Raw genomic sequence first — 26,615 nt, forward strand, 5'->3', positions numbered from 1 at the left:
CACTAGGGGGCGAGGAAGGGGTTAAATGTGTAGCCTAGTGAGTGATTGTAACTGTAGGGGGAGGTGACTGATCTGTGTCCCTATGTACAAGGGACACAGCATTGGTCTCCTCTCCCTGACAGGAAGTGGATCTCTGTGTTTACACACAGAGATCCACGGTCCTGCTCAGATACTGGGCAATCGCGGGTGCCCGACGGCCATCGCGGACGCCGGGCAAGCGCATTGTGTTCCCAGTATTGCGGAGGGCGTGCGCGCCCCCTTGCGGCTTTAAAAGATGAGGACATCATATGACATCCTGTCAGAACAATTGAGCTACTGTGCCAACGTCAATTGACGGGGGCTGGTAGTAAGGTGGTTAAAGAAATTGTCTACCCAAACATATAAACAAATAATACTGCAAATCTGGCTGGTTTGTTCAGGTATCCACCAGCAACCAAGGGAAATCAGTAGGGTATTGGTATATATAAGTCCCTGTTTTAGCTTATGTTCCTCAACACAATTGGCTGACCACAAAACAATTGGCTGTTTCACTAAACAATACTCTGTTTTCTTGACCACATTGGAGTATGTCAGCACATCCCTGCCCATAAAGTAGCTGTTGAGCTTTATTTTGCAACAACTCTTAAATAGTAATTGCCAAATGTGCCTTACTGTGGAGAAAAAAAAATCAGCATTCTCCAAAAACTGGAGTAGGTATTACTGCCAACACGGTGGGTAGAACATCACTGCAAGCATTATAAATCTTGTAACTATAGGTTTTGAACACCCTTGTATTGCTGTTTAATGCTGTATTGAATTCCTTCTTTGATATTGTGTATGATATAGGGCAGTAGTCTCCAAACTGCGGCCCGTGGGCCCGGATATGGCCCTTTGCTTGCTTTTATCCGGCCTTTGGGGCACTATTCCTTCCACTGATACAAGGCACTATATCTCCCACTGATACCAACAATGGGGCACTATCCCATCCACTGACACCATCATTGGGGCACAATTCTTTGAACTGACAACAATGATGGGTATTATTCTTGATGGGGCACTACTACTTCTACTAATACCAATGATAGGGCACTATTCCTCCCACCTTACCACCTCTGATTACCAAGTCTGAGGAATTTTCTACTCTTAATGGTCACATTCTGGTCTTAATTGTTTTTTAACTGGTGTCAAACTCCTCCAAATGCATTCCCCATATTGTAAAACAAACAGATGGAGAATCCATTGGTGATCGATTGGCACCAGTTTATGTTCTAGTGGAAACAGAAATATTAGTTTTGGTTTGCAAGGGCCTATTAAATATTGCTGGTTAGCTACAATAAAATTTAAGGCTATATACTGTATGTGCTGAATTGTCACCAGGCATATACAGTAGCGATAAAGAATGCCTGTCTGCACTGTTTTTCACTGTAATAAATTAAGCAACCACTTAGCTAACTAAAGTTTGTGTTTGCCTTGAGGCTTGTTATCTTTAAATGCTAGCTTAATATATGATAGTATAATTGTGGGAATCATTATAAATGTTAAATCAAAATTAAATAGTACTGTGATTCAAATCCAACAGATGGTAGCTCTCTTTATATATGTTAAACTTTAGTTTTCAAACCTGTTCTGTGAACCTGGCAGTGAAATATTCTACTTGTTTGCATTACCTGGATTGCAATCAAATTAAAATGTTATTAGGTCACCTATGCAACCATACAATTTATTGGCCTCATAGTTATATACAATTCAAATACTGTAACTGGATCCAACAACTGCAATTCCTATAAGAAATATGTGAAAAAAAAAAACAATAAAGGGCAATCTGATTAAAAATAACATTTCCCTAAATTGTTTGTGCCTAGGCCTAGCCTTTTGTTGGCTTTCCAAAAAATCCATGAATGAGTACCAGTATGCTTCCAATTTCTATCAATATATTCATGTAACAGAAACAAAACAACTCTTCGGGTTGAAGGCATTGCATTTATTAAACTGTCTTACCAATTTAATTTAAAGCAATCTGAAAGCAGTGACATACAGAGTGACAGCAAGAAACAGCGTTTGGATGACTCTATCATCCCCTGTCTGCTCCCTCCATGCATCTCTCCAATTCCTAATAGGACAACTGGCACTAAAGAGTGAGTATGTTTTTCTTCCTAAATATGTGTTTTGACAGAGTGTTTATTTGCATGTTATGGGGTAGTTTTTGCTCTATGAATTCTTTATAGTTTGGTTATTGTAGTGTTATACAATGTGTTTTTTTTGTTACTGTTTATATGCAGTATGTTAGTGTATATACTTATTAGCCTGATTATAGATAAAGCATTATGGAAATAGACATGGTATACAAGTACAAAAATATACCTAACCTCTAATGCATCACATGATTTAAAATAGTTTTTATGCAGTTTTGGTTAAAAATTGCAAAATATAAAAACTGAGGTTTTCAATGGCAATCAGCTATTTTTGAACCTGCTTTAAAAAAATACTGAGAAGGTAAATGTTATACACTGATTGGTATACACACACGGGCTCAGGGATATACAGTATGTAGACATTTTTCTGCCATAGGCACATCTGAATGATGATGCCCATTTAAACAATCGTTGCCCTTTGTGTTGTCATTATTTTATTTTACCCTAAAGCCAAAATGCTCTGTTGGAGGCAGCATGCTGTCTAGGTTTTATACACAATTGTGAAGGTATCTAAACCAGGGAAGGAGAAATGGTTTCATGTGTTTTGAGTAGGGATGAGCGGAACACCCCCCCCCCCCAGCTTCGGTTCTCACCAGAACATTGCGAACAGACACTTTTTTTTAACTATTGTGCATGAGGGTCCCCTTAGTCTGCATTTAAAGTAGTGCATCTTTCCAGTGTTTATTACAGTACCACAGCAACATGACATTTCTAAAGAAACAAATGTAATGTAATGTATTGTCGGCTCCTGGTAATATAGATAAAAAATCATTGAAAACCATTTTTTTTTTTATTTTGCCATGGGGTTCCCCTTAAAATCAATACCATACCTGAAGAGCCTGGCATGGATTTTGGGGGAATCCTCTTAACCACTTCAATACACTGTGTTAGATATACTACACTGTCTGCACTGACTGAATATAGAGTCTACACTGAATATCTAGTCTACACTAAATGCAGAGTATATATATATTTATACACTGCCACAAACGAACTAACCTGCCTGCCTAATCTAGCTCAATCTATCTCCATCCACAGTCACACACTATACATGGTCGCTATTTAAGCAGCCTTATATAGTGTGGGGCATGGACTTAGTTCTCATGAGCCATGATTGGCAGCAGAGCATGCTGTAAGTGGCCAAAGCATGCAAGTCAGGTGCATGCTTTGAGCAATCACCAGACATTAATGCGCTGCATTCTCGCAGTGCATTATGGGCCATTCAAATTTACCGCAAGTGCCCCATAATATTCACGAACGGGGTAACACCTGATGTTCGAGTCGAACTAATGTTCGAGTAAAACTTATGTTCGACTCGAACATCGAGCTTATCCCTAGTTTTGAGTAATAAAGATCCTTCTGACTCCTTGCAACATCCCTTAAAACCCCTAATCCTACAGTTCTCTTGCTGAATTTGCCAAAGGTAGCCAGAAGAGGGAAACAAAATGTTCATAGTTTGTAACTTCAGAGTCTTAGTGCTGCCTCTCTAACCCTGATGGTCTGGACAAAGGTCCACAAGTGTTAATGAGGTGAATATGCCTATGCTCGTATTGACGTGTTAAACTGCTATAAAAAAATGAAAGGGTACCTGACTCCATTTTTTTTTAAGTTTTGGCTAGACTTGAGTGTGGAAGGGTAGAACCTTTGTCAGGTTTTTATTGCTGCCTTTGTTTCCACTGGGGAAATTTCAAAACTGTACAGCTGTCACTGAAACTGGAGATGAGGGAACCCTGCAAAAGGGATGACAACTGTCTAAGTGGGGATTTATCTTAACTTTGGGGAGATTTCCAATAACTTTCTGCTTGGTCTGAAAGATAGGATTGCAAACCTCTCCAACTGAGCAGCCCAAAAAATGTACAATGATTTTGACCATCCCCTACTTTATCCAAAACTAAACAAAAATGTTGGCTTTTGATATAGTTTAAGGTTACATAAATCTATGTAGTGAGAAGGATGTTATTAAAATTGGCTACTGTTGTCTACAGTTGGTACTTGTTACACATTTGTAATCCAACTACTAAATATAATGTAGTGCAGGGAATGAATCCCATTACCGGTAAAGGTCTCTGACTAGCATGAATTCACAGGCTGATAATTGTTATACATATTAAATATATTTTACTGTACACAAATGACATGCAGGTATCTGTTAGCTCTTTGCCTTTCATACATAAATCCACTGAAGGAAAGGCTGCTTCTTCAGCTTTATTAACTGTTTGTCGTTGCATTTCAATTAGCAAAACATGTTGGCAAATTAAGTCATTAAACATGTTTAATTATTCCAATAAATTTATTCACAATTGGTTATTATTGCAATTAAAACTCAATTTTTAGAGTAGTTACAGCCCAAAGCTAGCTAACAATCAGCTCAACGATATGTTACAATTAATGTCGACTAATGATGCTTTTCCTTTCATGAAAGGGAGAGGAAAGGTTTGTCACTTTTATAAATCACTGGGAGTGTTTAAATCTAGTTGGAGATAGTAAATTACAAAGACACTTACAGTGCTGCAAAGTTTGAGAGATCTTCAGACAGCCTTGTTCTCTTATACAGTATACACATCGTTGGCCACTATAGGAAAAAATAATGATCTAATAATATTACGTCAATAGCAATGAGATGTTCATGACTCATAAGAGCAAAGTTTTCAGCTGAGTTCTGAAACATTTTCAACATTCCTCACCAATGTCAGTTGTTTTTGACATACACTGTACTACATATTTAATTTCTTGGATAGCAAAAAAAAAAAAAACCCTCATACTTCATAATGATCTCCCAACTTTTACTTAAATATGCAAAATACATATTTATTTCTCTGTTCTATGTTAATGTCAAAGCAATCCTAGTTCTGCTATAACACTGGCAAATGTGGGGGTAATTTTAAAAGAAACCAGAAAATACAGGAGCTCCTTGTGAGTTGATTGTAGCCGTGTTAGTGCACTCTACCTCCTTGTGAAAATAATTGTTTCCAGCCTTCAGTACTTTTTGAGACACTGACCTGGAACAAGAACGCTGGTTAGGAAGTCATAATTAAAACGGAACCTAAAGTGATACTAAAATATACATTTTTAAATTTAATATCACTTGCTATGGTAAAGATGTATCTGAAATGCTGCCTCCTGTTATTCCAAAGCTTTTTTTCCCTGCTGCTCCAGTAAGTAGACATAGTGCTGGCCATGATATTTAGATTTAGGGTTTCTCTTTTCCTTTGAAGGGTTTCATAGAGACATATTTGCATGTATACTTTCAGTCAAAACTAGTGCTGAATGGACGTGCATCCATTCAAACACAGCCCATGGAAGCCATTTCCCTACTGTCCGCCCCTCCAAGATAATTGATGACTGGAGCCAGTGCTGTTCCCTTTGACCTGTTTGAATGTGGATTCTCACCCAAAAGGAAGTTGGAGATGCTTCACTCAGAAACCTGGAGCTGGCAGCAGTGAATAGGGACTAGGTAAAAGTTTGTGCACACGTACCATGCATGTTAAGTGGTGGTGGATGTTTACCATACTGCTTAGAGTGCATAATTAAAAATAATAATAATAATAATAACATTTAGTACCATTTTAACTCATGACATCTGCACCTGATCTTCCTCTGGGTTTGGGATCTACAGCAATCTTGATGGGCTGAGACAGAATGAAGTAACTTTCATGAATTCATGCAGGAGTTCATTGTGGCACCGAGCTGTGCAACTCAGTGAACATTCTGACAAATACTGCAATATTTTGCCCATGGAGTTGTCAAAAAACATAAGAAACAGGATGGATCTGCCCACCAGACTCACTCTACAGCTTTAATATTAATGTTGGCATGAATTACATTTTAATTGTCAATGAAAAAAAGTGGTTATATTTTTTACACCATATGCATCAGGGGAAAAAGATCTTTATGCTACCTGACTTACTGCTGATTAAAAGAAACGCAGACAGATGTCCTCTCACCTTCATAACACATCTGCTCTTCTTTGGCTAGTTTTAAAGGTATAAAAACTTAAAACCCTGGTGTATAGCATGTGTTATAAAAGATAATTATTTTACCTCTAGTACATAGTGAATTTCCACTACTATTTCGATCTTGTTCGTTGGTTGGTGGATTGCTTTAGAGTATATTTTTATTATCTTTTCCTGTCTAGAACGAAGAAATCTGCCAAAAAAAGAGAAGAAAAAATTGTCCCTCCTTTGTTGTCACCTTTGGGAGATGAGCAAGTTCGCAGATTACATTCCAATGACAACAGTTCTTTTAGTCAGGAGAGCAGTATTGCAACTGAGCAGGTTCCTATCACTTCCTCAAGACACAAAAAGAATGGGAGCACAACAAACACTAAGGCAAGTTTTGTAAATTTTGGTTTAAAGATTTAGGAATGGTGAATATTTTTTTTTTAATAGTTCTGATTATTTAATGCCAAAATGTAGCAGCCTCTACACAATTTCCATTGATTGGCAGATGTGCTTAAATTACATTTCACAAAACTTCTAACTGTCTGTTAGATAGGAGCTGGGACCTTGTGCCTAGCCCCTCAAAGAACAGATTACACAAACTGTTGACTTATAGATTGGCCTACAATCCCAAGAATTATAATACCTATTTAAAAGGATGGACGGGTTTTCTGCACATAGTTGACACAGATAGCAATAACAGTTTCCCACACGTTCTATCCCTGCTGTTTGTAAATCTTAAAATTTGTTTAGGTTGGACTCTTACTTCAACCACTTAGTGAACCAAGCACTGATCTGCACAAGGCAGCATACAATCAAAATAGTTCTATTTAGGCTCCATGCACACTGGTGTAAAAATCGCTGCTTCTACAGGAGTTTTGTGTTCTGCTTGTAGAAGCAGCTCAATGTTATCCTATGTGTCCGTGCACATTAGGACGTTTACAGGCATATTTTGAGATGAGACAGGAAAAAAAAAATCAAATTTTGTGTGGCTTAGCAGAAAAAACGTATAACTCTCCTAAACTCATCTAAACTTTCAAAATAGTTAATATGCAAATACAGTGATGCCTATTATAAATAAGGTGCCAAATGTGATATTAAACAGCGCTCAAAAAAATAAGTGAAAATGTAAATCAACAAATATAATATTGGTACAGTGACATAGTGAAAAATAAATAAATAATCCACCCTCTAAGTGAGTCAATATATAAGTGTCCAAAAATCCGTGCAAAAATCGCATCAAAAAATACCAGGTTGGCAAATAAAGTCCATGAACTGTCTAAGTGAACAAAAAAAAATATATAAATAGTTCATAAATGGAGAGCAAAGGAAAAGAAAAAATCCTTCCCGATCTTCAATAAGTGCTTTTACCACACCACAGTGACTGCGTGCTTCCACCACCCATCAGAAATGCAAACTCACCGCAACAAATGGCCTGACACTTTCGTGTTTAGGCACACAGGCTTGTTAACTGACCCCCTCAGTTTAGTTGATAGAACTCCTTCTTTTCATATAGAGTGGAGCATTCAGTTAAACAGATGGAGATCCGAAGCAAAAAGAAAACTCCAAGATAACAGCAATATGCAAATAAGAAAAAGAGAGCACAATAGTGTGATACTGTAACACAACTTTTAATAACACACTACAAATCTCCCAAAGAATGCACTCACAAAGGTAACTCTTGTTACAAGCAGTGTATAAATCCAAAAACTGACACGGTGTAAAACAAAAAATAAAGATATCCTCCAGGTGAACTAGTGGTCACAGCGGACCAACGAATAGCCCAAGTGTTACTCACAGCCCTTGTGCAGGTGTACTGGAGCCGCTGCTTAGGTAATTGAGCTGGTGGCAGATTAGACCATTCCACGTTCAAGCTTAGAAAGTTTAAGGTGTGCGGTTGTGACTTTAGTAATCACTCCCCGACATGTTTCATCGAAATGATTTCTTCATGGGGTTACTTACCAGCTGTCTAGTGCCGCTTTATATAGTTGCCAGGGTCCTCCCTCCCCCCTTGTGTTGATGCGTGCCTACTGATGTTAACAAGCTGCAGCTGAGTGGACTTACGTTCCTCCCAGCCATGCTAACATGCAGCTGATCCGCTCATCCAATCAGAGCAGCATCATCATCATGACGCTGTAGCTGGCATTCTTCCAACGTGGTGGAGGCCCTCAGTGGCGACGTCGGTGTATTACACCACATCCCACTGCCTAGTATCGAATGTAATGTCTAACCCCGATGGTTAAACTGGGGTATGACACTCAACCTGCCTGCAGTGTATTCCATAATGGAGGGATGAAAACCAAATATTGCTGACTGTCAGCTTATCGGATGTCCATATGACCACAAGTTACCTCTAGGTCTATGCATACAGAGTATAGCAGTATAAATTCAGAAACACAGAGTACATTGGCTCTCATTATTTAAGCACAAGAGCCAGCCAATTAATGGTGTGTATAGTTATGAATGACATGTATACATATATAAAATATATATTATATAGCACTCTAAAATCTACAAACACATCTCTAGACAATAAGTGTATATACAAAATATAAATGATATTCTAAAAATTGTATATAAAAGAGTTGCAGATATTGTTATCCATATTAAAAATGCATAAAAATATTAGTTAAAAGATATTAATAGGAATAAACAATATATATAAAATAATACATATATTTTTAAAAATGTTAAAATTATTTAAAAACATTATATTAAAAACATTATATTAAAATGAATACTGGAAAAAGATAATAAACTGGGCCATGAGCTGTAAATGACATGTGTATAAATATACGTTAGTAAAACAAATAAATGCTCTGGTTTAGACGTAAGTGGGTGTACTACATCATCCCCATATGCATGCACTCATCACAACTCTGATCATGACGGGTAGCCCAGTTGTTTGGCCCCCTTATATAAACATAGCTCATGATCATCCTATATATGTAAAAACGCATGTCTCAAATCTATTGCTCATAATTTAGGCATTGCTAATGAAGCAATTCACATCCAGTTCTATGTTTAGTCCCCTCGGAAAATGGCTTTTTAACAGGAAGATCCATTGAGTTTCGCGCTGCGACAGGTCTCTCACCCTATTTGAGCCTCTCCACGAAGGGTACACACAGTCAATACCGCAGAACTGAGCTAACGAGGGTTCTTGGTTATGTTTTTCTTTAAAGTGGACTGACACACTATGATACTCGAAGCCTTTCTTAATATTCGCAAGGTGTTCAGCCACTCGAATCCGCAATAACCGCTTGGTTCTCCCTACATAAAGTAGCCCACAGGGGCACCAGATCAGGTATACTACGTAAGAAGAGTTACACGTAATAAATTCTTTAATAGAAAAACTCTTCCCATCACTACTCATGACCTGTTGTTTACCCCTGTTACTTGTTCGTACAGTTCTACAGCAGATGCATTTCCTACAGGAGAAAAATCCTTTAAGATCTATTCTAAGGGCCTGTTGGTCTGGGGGATCTAAAATCTTACGAACCACCTTATCACCGAAATTAGGAGCCCTCCTGTAGATGAATCGTGGTTGACTCGGAAGAATTTCGGCAAGGTGTCTGTCCTTACCCAAGATGTGCCAGTGATTTTTAAAAATGGCCTCTACCTCCCTATATTGGGCATGAAACCCAGACAGGAATCCGCATTGGTGTTGATTATTGTTTGGCTCTTATGCCTTCTTCTCCAAGCATTTATCTCTAGGGATAACAGCAATGTCTTCAATCATAGTATTCAAAGCTGGCTCATCATATCCCTTTTGAACAAATTTATTCTTGAGTATTTGTGCTTGTGAGAGATAGTCAGTGACATCTGAGCAGTTGCGTCGAACTCTTAAAAATTGCCCCTTAGGGATATTTTTAATCCACGCTGGATGGTGTCCACTATTAATGGACAGGTAACTGTTCCGATCAGTGGTTTTAAAATACACTTTAGTCTTTAATTTATTTCCTTCTCTTTGAATAGTCACATCCAAGAAATTGACAGTATTTCCACTGATCGTGTATTCCAGTTTAACATTATTGGAATTATTATTGAGTTCTCCCAGGAACTGGAGTGCTTCTTGTTGTGATCCTTCCCATATAAATAAAATATCGTCTATAAACCTCCGATAAAATAATAATTGGGGTCTCCGGTTATGAAAAACATGCCTGTCCTCCCACTCAGCCATAAACAGGTTGGCGAGGCTGGGGGCAAACTTAGCGGGAAAAGAAAGAGCCATCGAACCAGAAGTAGTTATGGGACATGCAGAATTCTAATACATGTCCCATAAATCTCTTCTGAATGTGCGATAAATCATCCCTCCTGCTAAGAGCCCAGTTCAATGCCAGTGCGGCATCATCATGCTGAATGATAGTATAAAGTGACGCCACGTCGGCTGTCACCAAAAAGATGTCTATATCAGGCTTGATGCTCACTTTGTCCAGGGACTGTAGCAGGTCAGTGGTATCTTTCAGATATGCCTTGGTGGTCCGCACACTCAATTGAAGAAACCTATCGAGATATTCTCCCAGTCTGGCTGTAACTGATCCAATCCCGTTGACTATTGGACGAGCAGGTGGAATGGTTTCATTCTTATGGATCTTCGGCAAAGTATAGATCACCGGTATCCTGCACGCTGAAGGAGCTAAGTATTTTTTATCTTTAAGACTTAAAGCTCCAATGTGATATCCCCAATCTACCAACGCATCAAGTTGTACCTTAAAAGGTTCAGTAGGATCTGATGGTAGTTTTTTATATGTGGAGGTATCGCTCAACATATGGGATAATTGGGTACAGTAGAACTCCTTGTCCAGGACTACCACCCCTCCCCCTTTGTCCGCTGGTCGGATCACAATATCCTTCTTATCCTCCAAAGATTCAATACCCTCTTTGATGTAACGGGGGTTAACCCCTTTTTTCAGAGGTAATTCCTCAATATCTTTGAGTACCAACTGTTTGAAGACCTCAATAAGGTACAACTTGATGCGTTGGTAGATTGGGGATATCACATTGGAGCTTTAAGTCTTAAAGAGAAAAAATACTTAGCTCCTTCAGCGTGCAGGATACCGGTGATCTATACTTTGCCGAAGATCCATAAGAATGAAACCATTCCACCTGCTCGTCCAATAGTCAACGGGATTGGATCAGTTACAGCCAGACTGGGAGAATATCTCGATAGGTTTCTTCAATTGAGTGTGCGGACCACCAAGGCATATCTGAAAGATACCACTGACCTGCTACAGTCCCTGGACAAAGTGAGCATCAAGCCTGATATAGACATCTTTTTGGTGACAGCCGACGTGGCGTCACTTTATACTATCATTCAGCATGATGATGCCGCACTGGCATTGAACTGGGCTCTTAGCAGGAGGGATGATTTATCGCACATTCAGAAGAGATTTATGGGACATGTATTAGAATTCTGCATGTCCCATAACTACTTCTGGTTCGATGGCTCTTTCTTTTCCCAGCAGGTTGGTGTGGCTATGGGGGCTAAGTTTGCCCCCAGCCTCGCCAACCTGTTTATGGCTGAGTGGGAGGACAGGCATGTTTTTCATAACCGGAGACCCCAATTATTATTTTATCGGAGGTTTATAGACGATATTTTATTTATATGGGAAGGATCACAACAAGAAGCACTCCAGTTCCTGGGAGAACTCAATAATAATTCCAATAATATTAAACTGGAATACACGATCAGTGGAAATACTGTCAATTTCTTGGATGTGACTATTCAAAGAGAAGGAAATAAATTAAAGACTAAAGTGTATTTTAAAACCACTGATCGGAACAGTTACCTGTCCATTAATAGTGGACACCATCCAGCGTGGATTAAAAATATCCCTAAGGGGCAATTTTTAAGAGTTCGACGCAACTGCTCAGATGTCACTGACTATCTCTCACAAGCACAAATACTCAAGAATAAATTTGTTCAAAAGGGATATGATGAGCCAGCTTTGAATACTATGATTGAAGACATTGCTGTTATCCCTAGAGATAAATGCTTGGAGAAGAAGGCAGAAGAGCCAAACAATAATCAACACCAATGCGGATTCCTGTCTGGGTTTCATGCCCAATATAGGGAGGTAGAGGCCATTTTTAAAAATCACTGGCACATCTTGGGTAAGGACAGACACCTTGCCGAAATTCTTCCGAGTCAACCACGATTCATCTACAGGAGGGCTCCTAATTTCGGTGATAAGGTGGTTCGTAAGATTTTAGATCCCCAGACCAACAGGCCCTTAGAATAGATCTTAAAGGATTTTTCTCCTGTAGGAAATGCATCTGCTGTAGAACTGTACGAACAAGTAACAGGGGTAAACAACAGGTCATGAGTAGTGATGGGAAGAGTTTTTCTATTAAAGAATTTATTACGTGTAACTCTTCTTACGTAGTATACCTGATCTGGTGCCCCTGTGGGCTACTTTATGTAGGGAGAACCAAGCGGTTATTGCGGATTCGAGTGGCTGAACACCTTGCGAATATTAAGAAAGGCTTCGAGTATCATAGTGTGTCAGTCCACTTTAAAGAAAAACATAACCAAGACCCCTCGTTAGCTCAGTTCTGCGGTATTGACTGTGTGTACCCTTCGTGGAGAGGCTCAAATAGGGTGAGAGACCTGTCGCAGCGCGAAACTCAATGGATCTTCCTGTTAAAAAGCCATTTTCCGAGGGGAATAAACATAGAACTGGATGTGAATTGCTTCATTTGCAATGCCTAAATTATGAGCAATATATTTGAGACATGCATTTTTACATATATAGGATGATCATGAGCTATGTTTATATAAGGGGGCCAAACAACTGGGCTACCCGTCATGATCAGAGTTGTGATGAGTGCATGCATATGGGGATGATGTAGTACACCCACTTACGTCTAAACCAGAGCATTTATTTGTTTTACTAACGTATATTTATACACATGTCATTTACAGCTCATGGCCCAGTTTATTATCTTTTTCCAGTATTCATTTTAATATAATGTTTTTAATATAATGTTTTTAAATAATTTTAACATTTTTAAAAATATATGTATTATTTTATATATATTGTTTATTCCTATTAATATCTTTTAACTAATATTTTTATGCATTTTTAATATGGATAACAACATCTGCAACTCTTTTATATACAATTTTTAGAATATCATTTATATTTTGTATATACACTTATTGTCTAGAGATGTGTTTGTAGATTTTAGAGTGCTATATAATATATATTTTATATATGTATACATGTCATTCATAACTATACACACCATTAATTGGCTGGCTCTTGTGCTTAAATAATGAGAGCCAATGTACTCTGTGTTTCTGAATTTATACTGCTATACTCTGTATGCATAGACCTAGAGGTAACTTGTGGTCATAGGGACATCCGATAAGCTGACAGTCAGCAATATTTGGTTTTCATCCCTCCATTATGGAATACACTGCAGGCAGGTTGAGTGTCATACCCCAGTTTAACCATCGGGGTTAGACATTACATTCGATACTAGGCAGTGGGATGTGGTGTAATACACCGACGTCGCCACTGAGGGCCTCCACCACGTTGGAAGAATGCCAGCTACAGCGTCATGATGATGATGCTGCTCTGATTGGATGAGCGGATCAGCTGCATGTTAGCATGGCTGGGAGGAACGTAAGTCCACTCAGCTGCAGCTTGTTAACATCAGTAGGCACACATCAACACAAGGGGGGAGGGAGGACCCTGGCAACTATATAAAGCGGCACTAGACAGCTGGTAAGTAACCCCATGAAGAAATCATTTCGATGAAACATGTCGGGGAGTGATTACTAAAGTCACAACCGCACACCTTAAACTTTCTAAGCTTGAACGTGGAATGGTCTAATCTGCCACCAGCTCAATTACCTAAGCAGCAGCTCCAGTACACCTGCACAAGGGCTGTGAGTAACACTTGGGCTATTCGTTGGTCCGCTGTGACCACTAGTTCACCTGGAGGATATCTTTATTTTTTGTTTTACACCGTGTCAGTTTTTGGATTTATACACTGCTTGTAACAAGAGTTACCTTTGTGAGTGCATTCTTTGGGAGATTTGTAGTGTGTTATTAAAAGTTGTGTTACAGTATCACACTATTGTGCTCTCTTTTTCTTATTTGCATATGGCTGTTATCTTGGAGTTTTCTTTTTGCTTCGGATCTCCATCTGTTTAACTGAATGCTCCACTCTATATGAAAAGAAGGAGTTCTATCAACTAAACTGAGGGGGTCAGTTAACAAGCCTGTGTGCCTAAACACGAAAGTGTCAGGCCATTTGTTGCGGTGAGTTTGCATTTCTGATGGGTGGTGAAAGCACGCAGTCACTGTGGTGTGGTGAAAGCACTTATTGAAGATCGGGAAGGATTTTTTCTTTTCCTTTGCTCTCCATTTATGAACTATTTATATATATTTTTTTGTTCACTTAGACAGTTCATGGACTTTATTTGCCAACCTGGTATTTTTTGATGCGATTTTTGCACGGATTTTTGGACACTTATATATTGACTCACTTAGAGGGTGGATTATTTATTTATTTTTCACTATGTCACTGTACCAATATTATATTTGTTGATTTACATTTTCACTTATTTTTTTGAGCGCTGTTTAATATCACATTTGGCACCTTATTTATAATAGGTATCACTGTATTTGCATAGTAACTATTTTGGATTCTATAATTTTTAAAGCAGCAGCTCTTGCATATTTATTCATTTATTCATTTATTTTATAAATATCACTAGTGTTCACATTTATTCTCCAGCTACGCGCAGTGAGGGTGGCTCACATTAGACGGCCCTTATCTCCACCCCTTTTTTCTTCATCTAAACTTTGTACAAAAAAATGCTCTATGTGAACGCAAAGAGAACAGACGTTTTTTTTTTTAAAGCCCAATGTGCATGGAGCCATAGGGGTTGATTTACTAACGGCAAATAGACTTTACACTTTGCAAAGTGCAGTTGCACTCTTCAAGAGCAGTTGTTTCAGAGCTTGCTAAATGAACAGAAGCTCTGCTGACTTCCATCATCCAATCATGTGCAAGCAAAAATGCTGTTTTTTCTATTTTCCTTGCATGTGATTGGATATTCTTTGCACATTGAAGCTTTACCTCATGTATTAAGCTCTGGAGCAATTGCTCTTGCAGAGTGCAACTGCACTTTGCAAAGTGCACAGTGTATTTGCCTTTATAAATCAACCCCATAGTGTGACTAAACTGCTTAAGGGCTGACTTTGCATACTTGCTATTGATTACTTCATATTGCTGCATTTGGTTTTTATTTTCAGATATCAGAGTGTCCTTATTCTTTAGGTTGGGTTCACACCATAACTGCATGCGGCTCACAGCAGGGGTCCGGTGCGTGCTGGTTCACCATTTCAGGTCCGAATTTTGGGCTGAAATCAAACCTGAAACACACCAAAAAAGGCACATATTTTTCCGGCACACCGCACTGGACCATCTGCGGAGATATGTGAAACGGCTCCACAGAGAGCCAGTCACTTTCTCCTGCTATGCAAATTGAATGCGGGGAAACGCGCATTCAATTTGCATAGGCGTGAACCCGGCCTTAAAGCAGGGAGCAGGCATATTGCCCATCAATATGTGATGTTGCAATGGGATCTATTTGTTTAGACTTTTTATTAGACTGAAATTCTGTTATGGTGTTTATAAAACTTGGTATCTTTGCCATCATTGCCAGTCTAAAAGAAGGCACAGATTTAAATAGGGTACTGAAATTCTCTGGGTGCAGGTGGAAAAAAGCCCCAAAGCCAAATATTAGCATTAGGTAATCTGCTCTCATTGCCTATGGCTGTCTGAAAGGTACTCCACTCTGCTAAGGTGAATGTGACACACATACTCAAATGTTTAGTTTCCTTTTCTGAAGTTACTTAGCTTTGTCTCCTTTGTAGGTTTAAATACTGTACTTAATTTTTTAGGCAGGTGAAGCATTCTTCATACTCTGAGCCATGTATCTTGTATTTACAGGAAGATGAGCACAGGAGACCACAAAGCAGTGGCAATGAAACTATCCCACATCATATAGAGCCTGATGTATGGTCATCAATACCTGCAATAAACAATGGCAATACTGATTCTCAAAGAACGAAGATAATGTTTGATGAAGCGTACGTTAATTCATATTCAAACTCATCTTTGTAGTATTTAACTATGATCCATATGTCTGACAAACACCCATACATAACAGTGGTACCTGCAGTCTGGTGTTTAAAGTGGATTTAGAGGGAATATAAAGTGGTTTGCATACATTTTTTTTATCATGGTCAGGACTTAAGTAAACATTTGTTTTTATTGGACAAATGTGAAATATCACATATGTTGCAGTATTATATTGACCTTACAGATGGTGCCCTTATTGACTTTATTTATGTGTTTGGCTATCATGTAAAAACCATGAGGCTGATTTACTAAAGGCAAATAGAATGTTTACTTTGCAAGGGAAGTTGCACATTACAAGGGTATTTGCCCCAGAGCTTACAGAATGAGCTGAAGCTCTGCTGACTTTTAACATCCAATCATGTGCAAGCAAGAATGCTATTTTTTATTTCCCTTGCATTTAATTGGGTATTCTCTGTAAAGTGAAACTTCACCACATTCACTAAACCTTGGGGCAAATTCCGTTGCCAAGTGCAACTTCCTTTCCAAAGTGAGCTGCCTTTTGCCTTTAGTTAATCACAGCCCCCCCCCCCCCCCCCCGCGCTCAATTTACATGAAATCCGAATGAAAGAAGAAACTCAACCCTTATCAGATGGCTCCATTGAAGGATTTAGTTAGAAATAATAAGCAGACAACTCTTGCTTTGTTGCCTCATTAGATAACCCATAATGCTGTGTGAATACTTTGTCAAGTAGTAAATGCTTATATAAAAGACAAAGATTGTATACATATAATAACATATTTAAAACATTTGTTTAAATATTAACTAAAAAAATTAAAACCATTATAGTTGCCCTTTAAGATCAAACTTGACAATAGGATTTTTATGTTTCTGTCTGTGTTATGTAACTGGGTAGAGTTTCAGGAGAAATGTAAGACCTTTAGGCTCAAGTTCAAGCAAACCTGGAACTAATTCATAATGAAATGTGGCACTTCCACGCTACCAAAACATCTTATGATTCCTGGTGAAGAGGGATGTAGTAGCAGGGGAAAGTCTCACAAACTATTTTCCAAATTCCAATTACGGTAGTACAAAGAACAGTACAAAAAAGTAAATTAAGTTTAGTTGCTCAAAATTAATTAAGGTGCCGTATATTTCCCAAAGTTAGTAAAAGAAATGGTGTGTTGGAACATCTTAGATGAGAACTTCAGGCAAAAAGTCTTAGGATGCCCTACCTTAATCTTATTGCTGCAGACATTCTCCAGGTGCAAAGTTTAGCAACCAACGCTCCACACCAAAACCATACATGTTGCTCTTCAAAGGACTGTAGGAAGCTATTATAAAGATAATCTTACATACCTAAAATGCAATAGGATTCAAGGGTATTTTTGAAATAATTGCTTTGTGTTGCACTTAGGTAGGTGCACCACGGGGTGCATGTTTTTAAAAAAAATGTTTTAGTTCTTGAGGTTCAATCATCATTATCATACAATTTTTTGCTACTCATGCATGCTGAAAACCAATGTCTGTATATGGGATGGGTTTGTGTACATTTTAATTAAAAAACAAAGAAAAAATGAATTACACATTTGCAAAAGTTGTGCTTTTCTAGCATATACGGCCTAATGTATTTGTAATGGAGTCTCGGAAATACATTTTTTTGTGTGCCAGAAAGAGCTTCCTTTTTAAGTGTTCTGTTGTATTTTACATGTCTATAGTATTAATTTCATTAAAGTGGTATTAAACCCAAAATGTTTTAGATTTTTTTCCCCTCTATTTTCACCGGCGATCTGACCAGTAACACACTTCTTATATTAGGGTGTCTGTTCTCTGGTTGAAAGAGAAACAGAGACACCTTTCGACAGAAGCAATAGGGAGAGGGGAGTGTCAGATGCACTAGCAAATTTAGATATACTAATTTCACTCTCCTCGAACTTCTATATCTGCAGGACAGCTTGTTACATAGTTACATAGTTGGTAAGGTTGAATAGAGACTCCAGTCCATCTAGTTCAACCTGTGTGGGTGTATATGTCTCTACCACTTCCCGTATCCCTATATTTTGAGTTCTGTAAGTTGCCCATCGAAAAGTATTTTGAAATTAGTGACACTTCCTGCTGAAACCACAAATTGTGGAAGAGAATTCCACATCCTTACTGCTCTATCAGTAAAAAATATTCTATGCCATTTAGGTTGAACTACTTTTCATTCAACCTCATTGAGTGATCACGTGTCTTCTTGAGTGACCTGAGACTGACTAGTTTCCTCCCAATGCTAGAATCACCATTAAGATATTTGGAGATTGCTATCATATCCCCTCTTAAGCATCTATTTTCCATGAAGAATATATTTTATGATTGTAATCGTTCCTCATAACTGAGATCCTTCAGCCCCTTTATTAGTTTTGTTGCCCTTCTTTGGACTATCTCCAATTACAGCACATCCTTCCTGAGACTGGTGACTTGTTCTGCTGAAAAAAGGAGCTTGCTCTGTTGAAAAACAACTTAGAAAGGACTTACTGGCCAGGTCAGCTAGAGGAATGAAAGCAAAAAAAGAAAGCAAATGCAGCCATCACATCTAAGAATTTGTAAGCTGCAATATAATAAATGTGTGCTTTTGGGTTTATTACCTATTTAATGTAAATGGACTGTGCATGTTTTTTTGTATGATTGCACATGAATACATGTTTTACCTTGTTCCTTAAAATGCAGTCTTGTTAGTCATCTTCTGTATATTAATTTTCACTTCTTTTAAATGTGTTTATTCAGATTACACAATGCTGATTATTACATGCAGGAAGCAAAAAGGCTGAAGCACAAAGCAGATGCTTTGGTAAGTTTTCTCCCCTTCTTTTTGCCCAGGGATTCATTATAAATAAGTAAGCTCAGACCTCTGCAGTGTATTAAAGTGATTTTACTAAAACAACAATGCTTTACATATACAACTATTAAAAATATAGGAATACAATATAAGACTGACAGATATACCTATAACAAGCATAATGCTACCTACGTCCTAGCAAATAAGCTTAAAAGTTACTTAACTCAGGTTACAGTGGGTTTACTCTATAAACTGTTGCAAGAGGTCGGGCGAAAGCATCTTAGATGAAGTCTCCTCTTCTTCTGTCAGAGATCTTCCTTGGTGTTAAGTCATTATGGAGTCCTGTTGTCAGCTTATACCTGGCAACCTTTTATTTGGAAAGTTTACCATCCCCACATGGGTGTGGCTCCTTTCCCAAAATAGTTTCAATTAGAGAAACATTCTACAATTTGACCTCACGATGGCACTATGGTATCATACATGCCATAGGTCATATATGTCAGGTTGTCAGGCTATTGTTGACCACGGTTACAGAATAATAGACAGATCCAACTGTCAACTGAAATACAACAATGGTATCTAAGTTCCCATTGTAGCAGCATTTGTTTGAGAAGTATCCACTCAAACACTCAAAAGTAACCTGATTTCTGTTTCTATGACAAACTACTAAACATATTGCTCCATGTACACGAACGTCTGAGTATAAAATCAAAAACATACATATATTTGTATCAAATACAACACATGAACCCACCCACATGAACTCCCAGAACTGGTAAAAGTAACTCCCATAGCCCATTCTAAAATCAACACAGGCTCAAAGAATCATGGGAGTTGTAGTATTGGGACTGGTAAGGGAAGGAAACAGGAAGTGAGAGAACTTTGAAATCCAGCTAGGAGGAGCAGTGACATCACAGACACAGAAACCTGTTATATACAGCTAAATGAGGTAAGTTACACATAAACTGAGAGCAAGGTTGTGATTCATTTACATGCATAATGCATCTGTTGTTTTGGGGAGAAAAAGCTGGAGTTCTTCTTTAAGTTCCATTTCCACAGAAGATTGATATTTTAGTTAAGGGTGGTTGCTTATAAGTTGAATCACATGCTGGATTTGTGTATGTGTTAGGCCCCGTACACACGGCCGAGGAACTCGACGTGCCAAACACATTGAGTTCCTTGGCCAGTTCAGCTCTGAAGCCGCCGAGGAGCTCGGCGGGCCGAGAGCTCCCATAGAACAACAAGGAAATAGAGAACATGTTCTCTATTTCCTCGTCGAGCTCCTCGTCGGCTTCCTCGGCCGAAAGTGTACACACGGCCGGGTTTCTCGGCAGAATTCAGCCAGAAACTCGGTCGGAAGCTGAATTCTGCCGAGGAAACTGGTCGTGTGTACGGGGCCTTAGAGTCTCCAGTGGCAAGATGCCTCTGCCAGACTATCCAGTTTTACCCATGTTTTGGTATTTGGATGGATTTTCAGCCATGTAGAATTAATAAATCATTGTGGAGCCCAGCTACAAGGCAATTACATAACTTCTTGAAGCTTTGGGTGAGTGGGGAGGGTGCACATAAATGACCAAAGGTAAGTATTACCACTGGAGTCTCTACTGCTACTCCCTTCTGTAAGCATAAACTGGCAGCAAACTCCCCAGTGTTTTCTTCTGGTCTACTTCTGGATGAACTGCTGGATAGGTTGGTGTTTTTTGTTTTCATTAAACCAGTATCTGTCACTTGATTTTGCATTGCCAAATTGCTACTAGGTTAAATGTAAAAGAACCACATTAGGATGTTTGCATCCGATCTGATGATTTATGTATGGTCATACATAAATTATATTCCTGTATTGCCATGCAGTTTTAGAATGGTGCCTTCTCAATGGAAAGAAAGAAATCTAGTTTTATACCAGACCTGAAGGGCCTGATATGGTATTTGGCGGGACCCCCCCCCCCAGGCTTTTTTTAAAAATGTTGGTTCGGGGTTCCCCTTAATATTCATACCAGACCCAAAGGACCTGGTAATGGACTAAGGGGGGAACCCATGCTGTTTTTTTTTTTCAATCAATTTTATCTGCATTGCCTGGACCCGACAATTCATTATAGCCGCGATCAGTTTTAAATTACTTATTTTTCTTTAGAAATTTCATTTTGTGCAGGGACTTTTCTAAGCACAGGAAACATGTGCTACATTACAGGCATACTATAGACACCCCCCAGGTATGAAATTGAAAGAAATATTTCACTTTTATTGTTTCACTTAAAGCATTATTAAAATCACTGCTCCCAGTTTTTAAAACTTGGGCAGGACCCAGGTCCCCAAACACTTTTTATGACAATAACTTGCATATTAACCTTTAAAATGAGCAGTTTTGATTTCTCCGATAGACTTTTAAAGGGTGTTCCGCGGCTTTTCGAATTTGCCACGAACGCCCCAAATTGTTTGCTGTTCGGCCAACGGACGAACAGCCAATGTTCGAGTCGAACTCATGTTGGACTCAAACAGATAGCCCATCCCTACTGGTGATATTAACATAAAGAGAAGGAGATTTGTGTCCCCTTCCTGACACCCCACAATAAACCCATTATATACAGTATAAGCTTGCAAAGCAATAGTTACATTTTGTTAAGACCCCTTTCACACTAGTTAGTGGTAAAGCGCAACTAGTTTAAGCCCCGCTAGCGGCGGAAGAAGGAGTTGAAAGGGCCCGTATTGCAGCTCTTCCAAAATGCTTTTCAGGCACTTCAGAAGTGCTGCTTATTCTTTTTTTTTCACTTTTTTTTTTCACTAGTGCTGCTTATTCATTCCAATGGGCAGGGGCTCCTACACCGCTCCAAAGATGCTGCTTGCAGGACTTTTTTCCCATCCAGCACTCAGGCTTTTACACTGGGGAGGCATGAGAGGAATTTTTCATGAGCTTTACAGGCGTTTTTCATCCCAGAAGACTGAGGCCATCTAGTGGTGGAAAATAAGTACTGCATAGACAGCTCCTTACTGAAGACAAGTATCACAGCAAAAACGGTTGTTTTATTTTATTTTTATGCACAATGTTTTTTTTTTTTGGCTAGAGTTTATGAATAACTCTCCAGTATCTGCTGAAATATCACTTTTTTTGTGATATGACTCCTTAAGTGTTGCCATGTCTATGTTTTACAATAACTCTCTCTTTTTACTGTTTCAGATAGAAAAGTTTGGCAAAGCTGTGAATTATGCTGACGCTGCTCTCTCTTTCATCGAGTGTGGCAATGCTATGGAGCGGGATCCATTAGAAGCAAAATCTCCATACACCATGTACTCAGAGACTGTGGAACTCATCAGGTTAATGTCTATTTTGTGATCATTTTCCTTATCTCATTTCAGTCGTAATTAGAACCTGCTAAGTTTTTTAAAGAAAATAATTTCAGCATAATGATTTGTTCAAGGCATCTTCATCTCTGAAGTCAGCGTAATTACTTCTTGCCATTTTATTAATGTGATGGAAAATGTGTAATTGATGGACAGTGCTTTTATAAATTAGCCCCTTTAGAGGTTATAATGTGACTGTTATAATTTGCAATATTCATAAAATTCAAATTGAAATGTAGTGGGTGGCTATAAAGCACAGTCATTATAATATTTGGCACAGAGGCTTGCCTTTAAAGGGTGCAATATTAGACTGCAAATTACATTCAAGAGGTTTTTGATCATTTTTTTTTCCTATGAAGAAAAATGTTCTTTTCTTCTGTTTCTTTGGTCTATAAGGTCGATGAGAAGAAAAGTGAACTTTAATCAACAAAGTTAAAGTGAATTATAGCCGTTTTTGTCTTACAGATATTAGACAGCTCATCTCCTTTGAAGTATCAATTGATTCATTTAGTGAATTTAACCTCCCTCATAATGAAAGTTAAATAATTATGTTATAATTTTTTTCAGTGGCCATCAACCACAAAAAATGGAGACTGCATGCTAATATGCAGGTCTTGTTTAAAGATCTTACATTTAATAGGATAGTACATCTAAATACAAATTTGCACATATACAATCACACACACACACACACCTGCCTATCTATAAATGTTTCGCTCTATGGCTATTCTATCTATCTATCTATCTATCTATCTATCTATCTATCTATCTATCTATCTATCGCTAGCATGTAACTCTTTTTGTCTGTATGCTTATCCATTTCCTGCCATGTAGCACATGGAGAGTGTTCAATAACAATTGGACCCAGAGATAACTGGTAGCCCCCAAAAGGTGGTTCACAGCCTAGGTTTCAATCCCTGAAAATAGCTTTTGCCTTTTTAGCTATATTTAGGAGGCATACAAACTCAAGGAAGCTGAACACCAAATTTGAATAGTCCAAATATTGTGCATTCTAAGTGTATATATACATAGTTAATATAAATTTCACCTGAAATATTTTTTTGTTCTTGGTTTCACATGTATACAGTACATGCTTGGTGTTACATATTTTTTTAATTATATTTCATATACAGATTTCAATATTCTGTATTTGGATGATATTTATTTATTTATTTATTTATTTATTCATTGGTTGGTTGGGCCTGGTATCCCTGCTGCATTAACACAGAGACAAGAATAATTGGCCACAAAGAGTCCATTGTTTTTAGTCAGTTGGACCAGATTGATTGCTTTGCATTGAGATAGTCTAAAAATCTTATACACACATGCAGGTCAGCTTGTCTGAGACCTGAGTGGAAGTCGCACGATCTTCAGCATACTTGACCAACTATAGAGACCTCTATGGATAGCCCATATTGCATACCACCCATATTGGGAAAATGATCAGCATGCCTGTATGAGAACTTTAGGAAAAAGTAAAGAGCACATGTAGTAAACAGCTAAGGCTGCTTTTATCTACATCTATAATCTGCACACTGACGCAACTTACTTAAATATTAATGTGCAAGTGTGTGTGTACTATTGACAGTTTACATTAGGTTGAATATATATCTTGAATGTTGAATGCATATCTGATTAAAAAAATGTAATTCTAGGTACAGTAAGTTCTGTACATTTAAAAAAAAGTGTGTGTGTATATATATTGTATATGACATGAGTTGGTCCTTAAAAACATTGTATTGTACTGTATACTGTATATTGTACTGTATAGGATTACTATTGCAACAACACATCATCAGTAGGGTTAAACTAACCTTGTCTCACGACGGTCTAAACCCAGCTCACGTTCCCTATTAGTGGGTGAACAATCTAACGTTTGGTGAATATATATGTATACAGTATATACACATTGTGTGTGTGTGTGTGTGTGTGTGTGTGTGTGTTTGTGCGTGTGTAAATGGTATGAGCTCCTGATCTTCATAAAGGTATATTGGATAGGACATGAGTTGGTCATTTTATACAAACATGGATCAGGCCAAACATTTTCCAAGCCATGTACTAGCATAAATATTAAACATATTCACCTGAGGAGGCCTCTGTAAAGTGGCAAATCATTGACCTCGCAGGCAGCAGTAAGAAAGGTCTCTATAACTGCACAGAGATGTTTTCCCAGTAATAATACTCAGGAGTCTAATTACAAGGTGTGGTTGAGCTTTTATCATACACCAACTATGCCAAAACTACCTAACAGATGTTATTAACACAGCAAAGAACGGATTAATATTTCACACATCTGGTGACGTTGCAAAAGCATTTTTCTCCTTTGGAAGACACTTCATCAGCTGGTAGAAAACTACCTACAGACATTTAGGTGGTGCTAGTTCTCTTGTTGCTGAGATATTCAAACTTCATGCTGATACACCTATGAAATGTAACTAAATGCAGAGAAGAGAACTTGAACTTGAATGACTGCAGTCTTTTTCAGTGACTGTCACACTGGATCATAATTTGAACCTAGTTTTTAATGGGCCTTTGATTTATACTTTGTATCATATGCTGGGGTTATCAGCTATACATGCTTGCCAATGCAGTTGGTTTTTACTTTGAGTTAGTTTCTGTGCCAAATAGAAACGTTGTTATTTATCTATTGATTAATATGTATTTATTGGTTTATTTATCATTTATCATAGGGATGTGGGAAATATTAAGTCATAGCAATGACCCTAACTATATAATGTTTGTTTTCCTCCTTTTGTTTTAACCACAGATAACATTATCAATATGGCTAAACGTGGCTTTCATACATTCTTTTTTTCTTATTTAAAGGATAATTTCACCTTTTTAAAAGATATAAAGATATAAAAAATGCACATCTTTTTTTCACGGAAAAAAAATTGCAAAAAAATTTTTTGGTTGGGATTCTGGAAAGCATTACACCCACGATCAGCAGATCATGGGTGCTATGCAGGGCTCCTGCAGACTCTGAGTGTAGGCTGTTTGTACGGCAGTTACACACTAGCAGGAAGCATCGATAAACTACCACAGCTTTCAACAGTGCCGTGGTAGTTCATTGAGAACCAAATCTGACAGTCGCAAAGGCTGCTGGAACTTGTAGTTTTCTATTTGCAGAACTGTGAATGAGTGATGTGGCTGGGTAGGTGGACCCCCACATGGCCACATTCTTTACAGAGTGTGATAGAGATGCGGAGAAGAAGATTTCCGGCGGCCTGTTACGTCGGGGAGCCAGGGAGGTTTGGGGGCCAGTGGATATGTAACATGTTACATGTTGCACCATGAATATGGGTGTAACATGTTACAAAAGGTGAACTTATCCTTTATAGATGTGTGTAGATTTGTGTTAATAAAGTTGAACTCCAGTAAAACAGTTAAATACACAGATCAAATATATTTTTCAGAGCTATTTTACCTGCCAAAGGTTTTGTACTTCTGTTCATCCAGTCCTCAGTATTACACGACTCTGCCACACAGCTCAGCGCTAAATGTAGGTACTTAAGGTGCTTGCATTTAAAACAATATTTTAACAATGCATGAATTATTACAGAGCCGCATTAATGTGGGTCTTTTATATCTACCCAGAGTTCAGTATGTCCTACGGGTCTCAGTCCAGCTGCAGCCCTCAGTATAATAGCATACTATCAAAGGTCCCAAAACACAGACCTTCTTAAAAAGAGACCTAGTATGCCAAGTAATGTGCAGATGTAACGTTTACAGTTATATTTTATCATAAATTACAGTACTGACAATGCTTTTTTCTACATTTCTCTCTGGAAGGAAGGCATTGTCTTTGTTTAGGAATCATCCAGGGTCAGCATCTATTTACTGGTCCAATATGCTGGCTCACAGATAACACAATCTTATAAATCCCGGTGCCTGTACACTTCTTATCTATGTTAAAATGTCTAACATACTGTAGATATTTTTTCTGATGTAGTCTCTTTTGATTTGCTGCAAAGAAAGGCTAGGATCATATTAGCCAATGCTGTAAAAAGTAGTCCCTGGTATATCACTCTCCATGCAGAGTCTAAGCAGACTCTGTCAGGCATTCAGAAGGTAATTCTGTCACCTCCTGAATGGCTGTTTTTTTTTCTTGTGTTTGGATTTGCTGAACAGCAGTTTAATATGGAGCGATTGCACCATATATTTGGCTCATAGGTGTGGCATGTTCCCCCCATTGACTTGAATGGCAGGGCTTGAGGCATCTGAACAGACTTGTTCTGCTGTATTATATA

At 38.3% G+C, this 26,615-nt stretch overlaps 1 protein-coding gene across 1 annotated transcript in view; it reads left to right on the plus strand.

Moving 5' to 3' along the window:
- Window positions 1-26,615, plus strand: part of AFF2 (AF4/FMR2 family member 2) — a 647,635-nt gene that overhangs the window by 576,178 nt on the left and 44,842 nt on the right. The window contains exons 12-16 of the mRNA XM_040323795.1: window positions 1,993-2,114; window positions 6,307-6,499; window positions 16,082-16,221; window positions 18,978-19,041; window positions 22,202-22,338. Of these exons, the coding sequence (XP_040179729.1) occupies window positions 1,993-2,114; window positions 6,307-6,499; window positions 16,082-16,221; window positions 18,978-19,041; window positions 22,202-22,338 (656 nt within the window). The remainder of the gene's footprint in view (window positions 1-1,992; window positions 2,115-6,306; window positions 6,500-16,081; window positions 16,222-18,977; window positions 19,042-22,201; window positions 22,339-26,615) is intronic.

This window comes from Rana temporaria, chromosome 9, assembly GCF_905171775.1.
Source record: "Rana temporaria chromosome 9, aRanTem1.1, whole genome shotgun sequence".
Classification (NCBI taxonomy): Eukaryota; Metazoa; Chordata; class Amphibia; order Anura; family Ranidae; genus Rana; species Rana temporaria.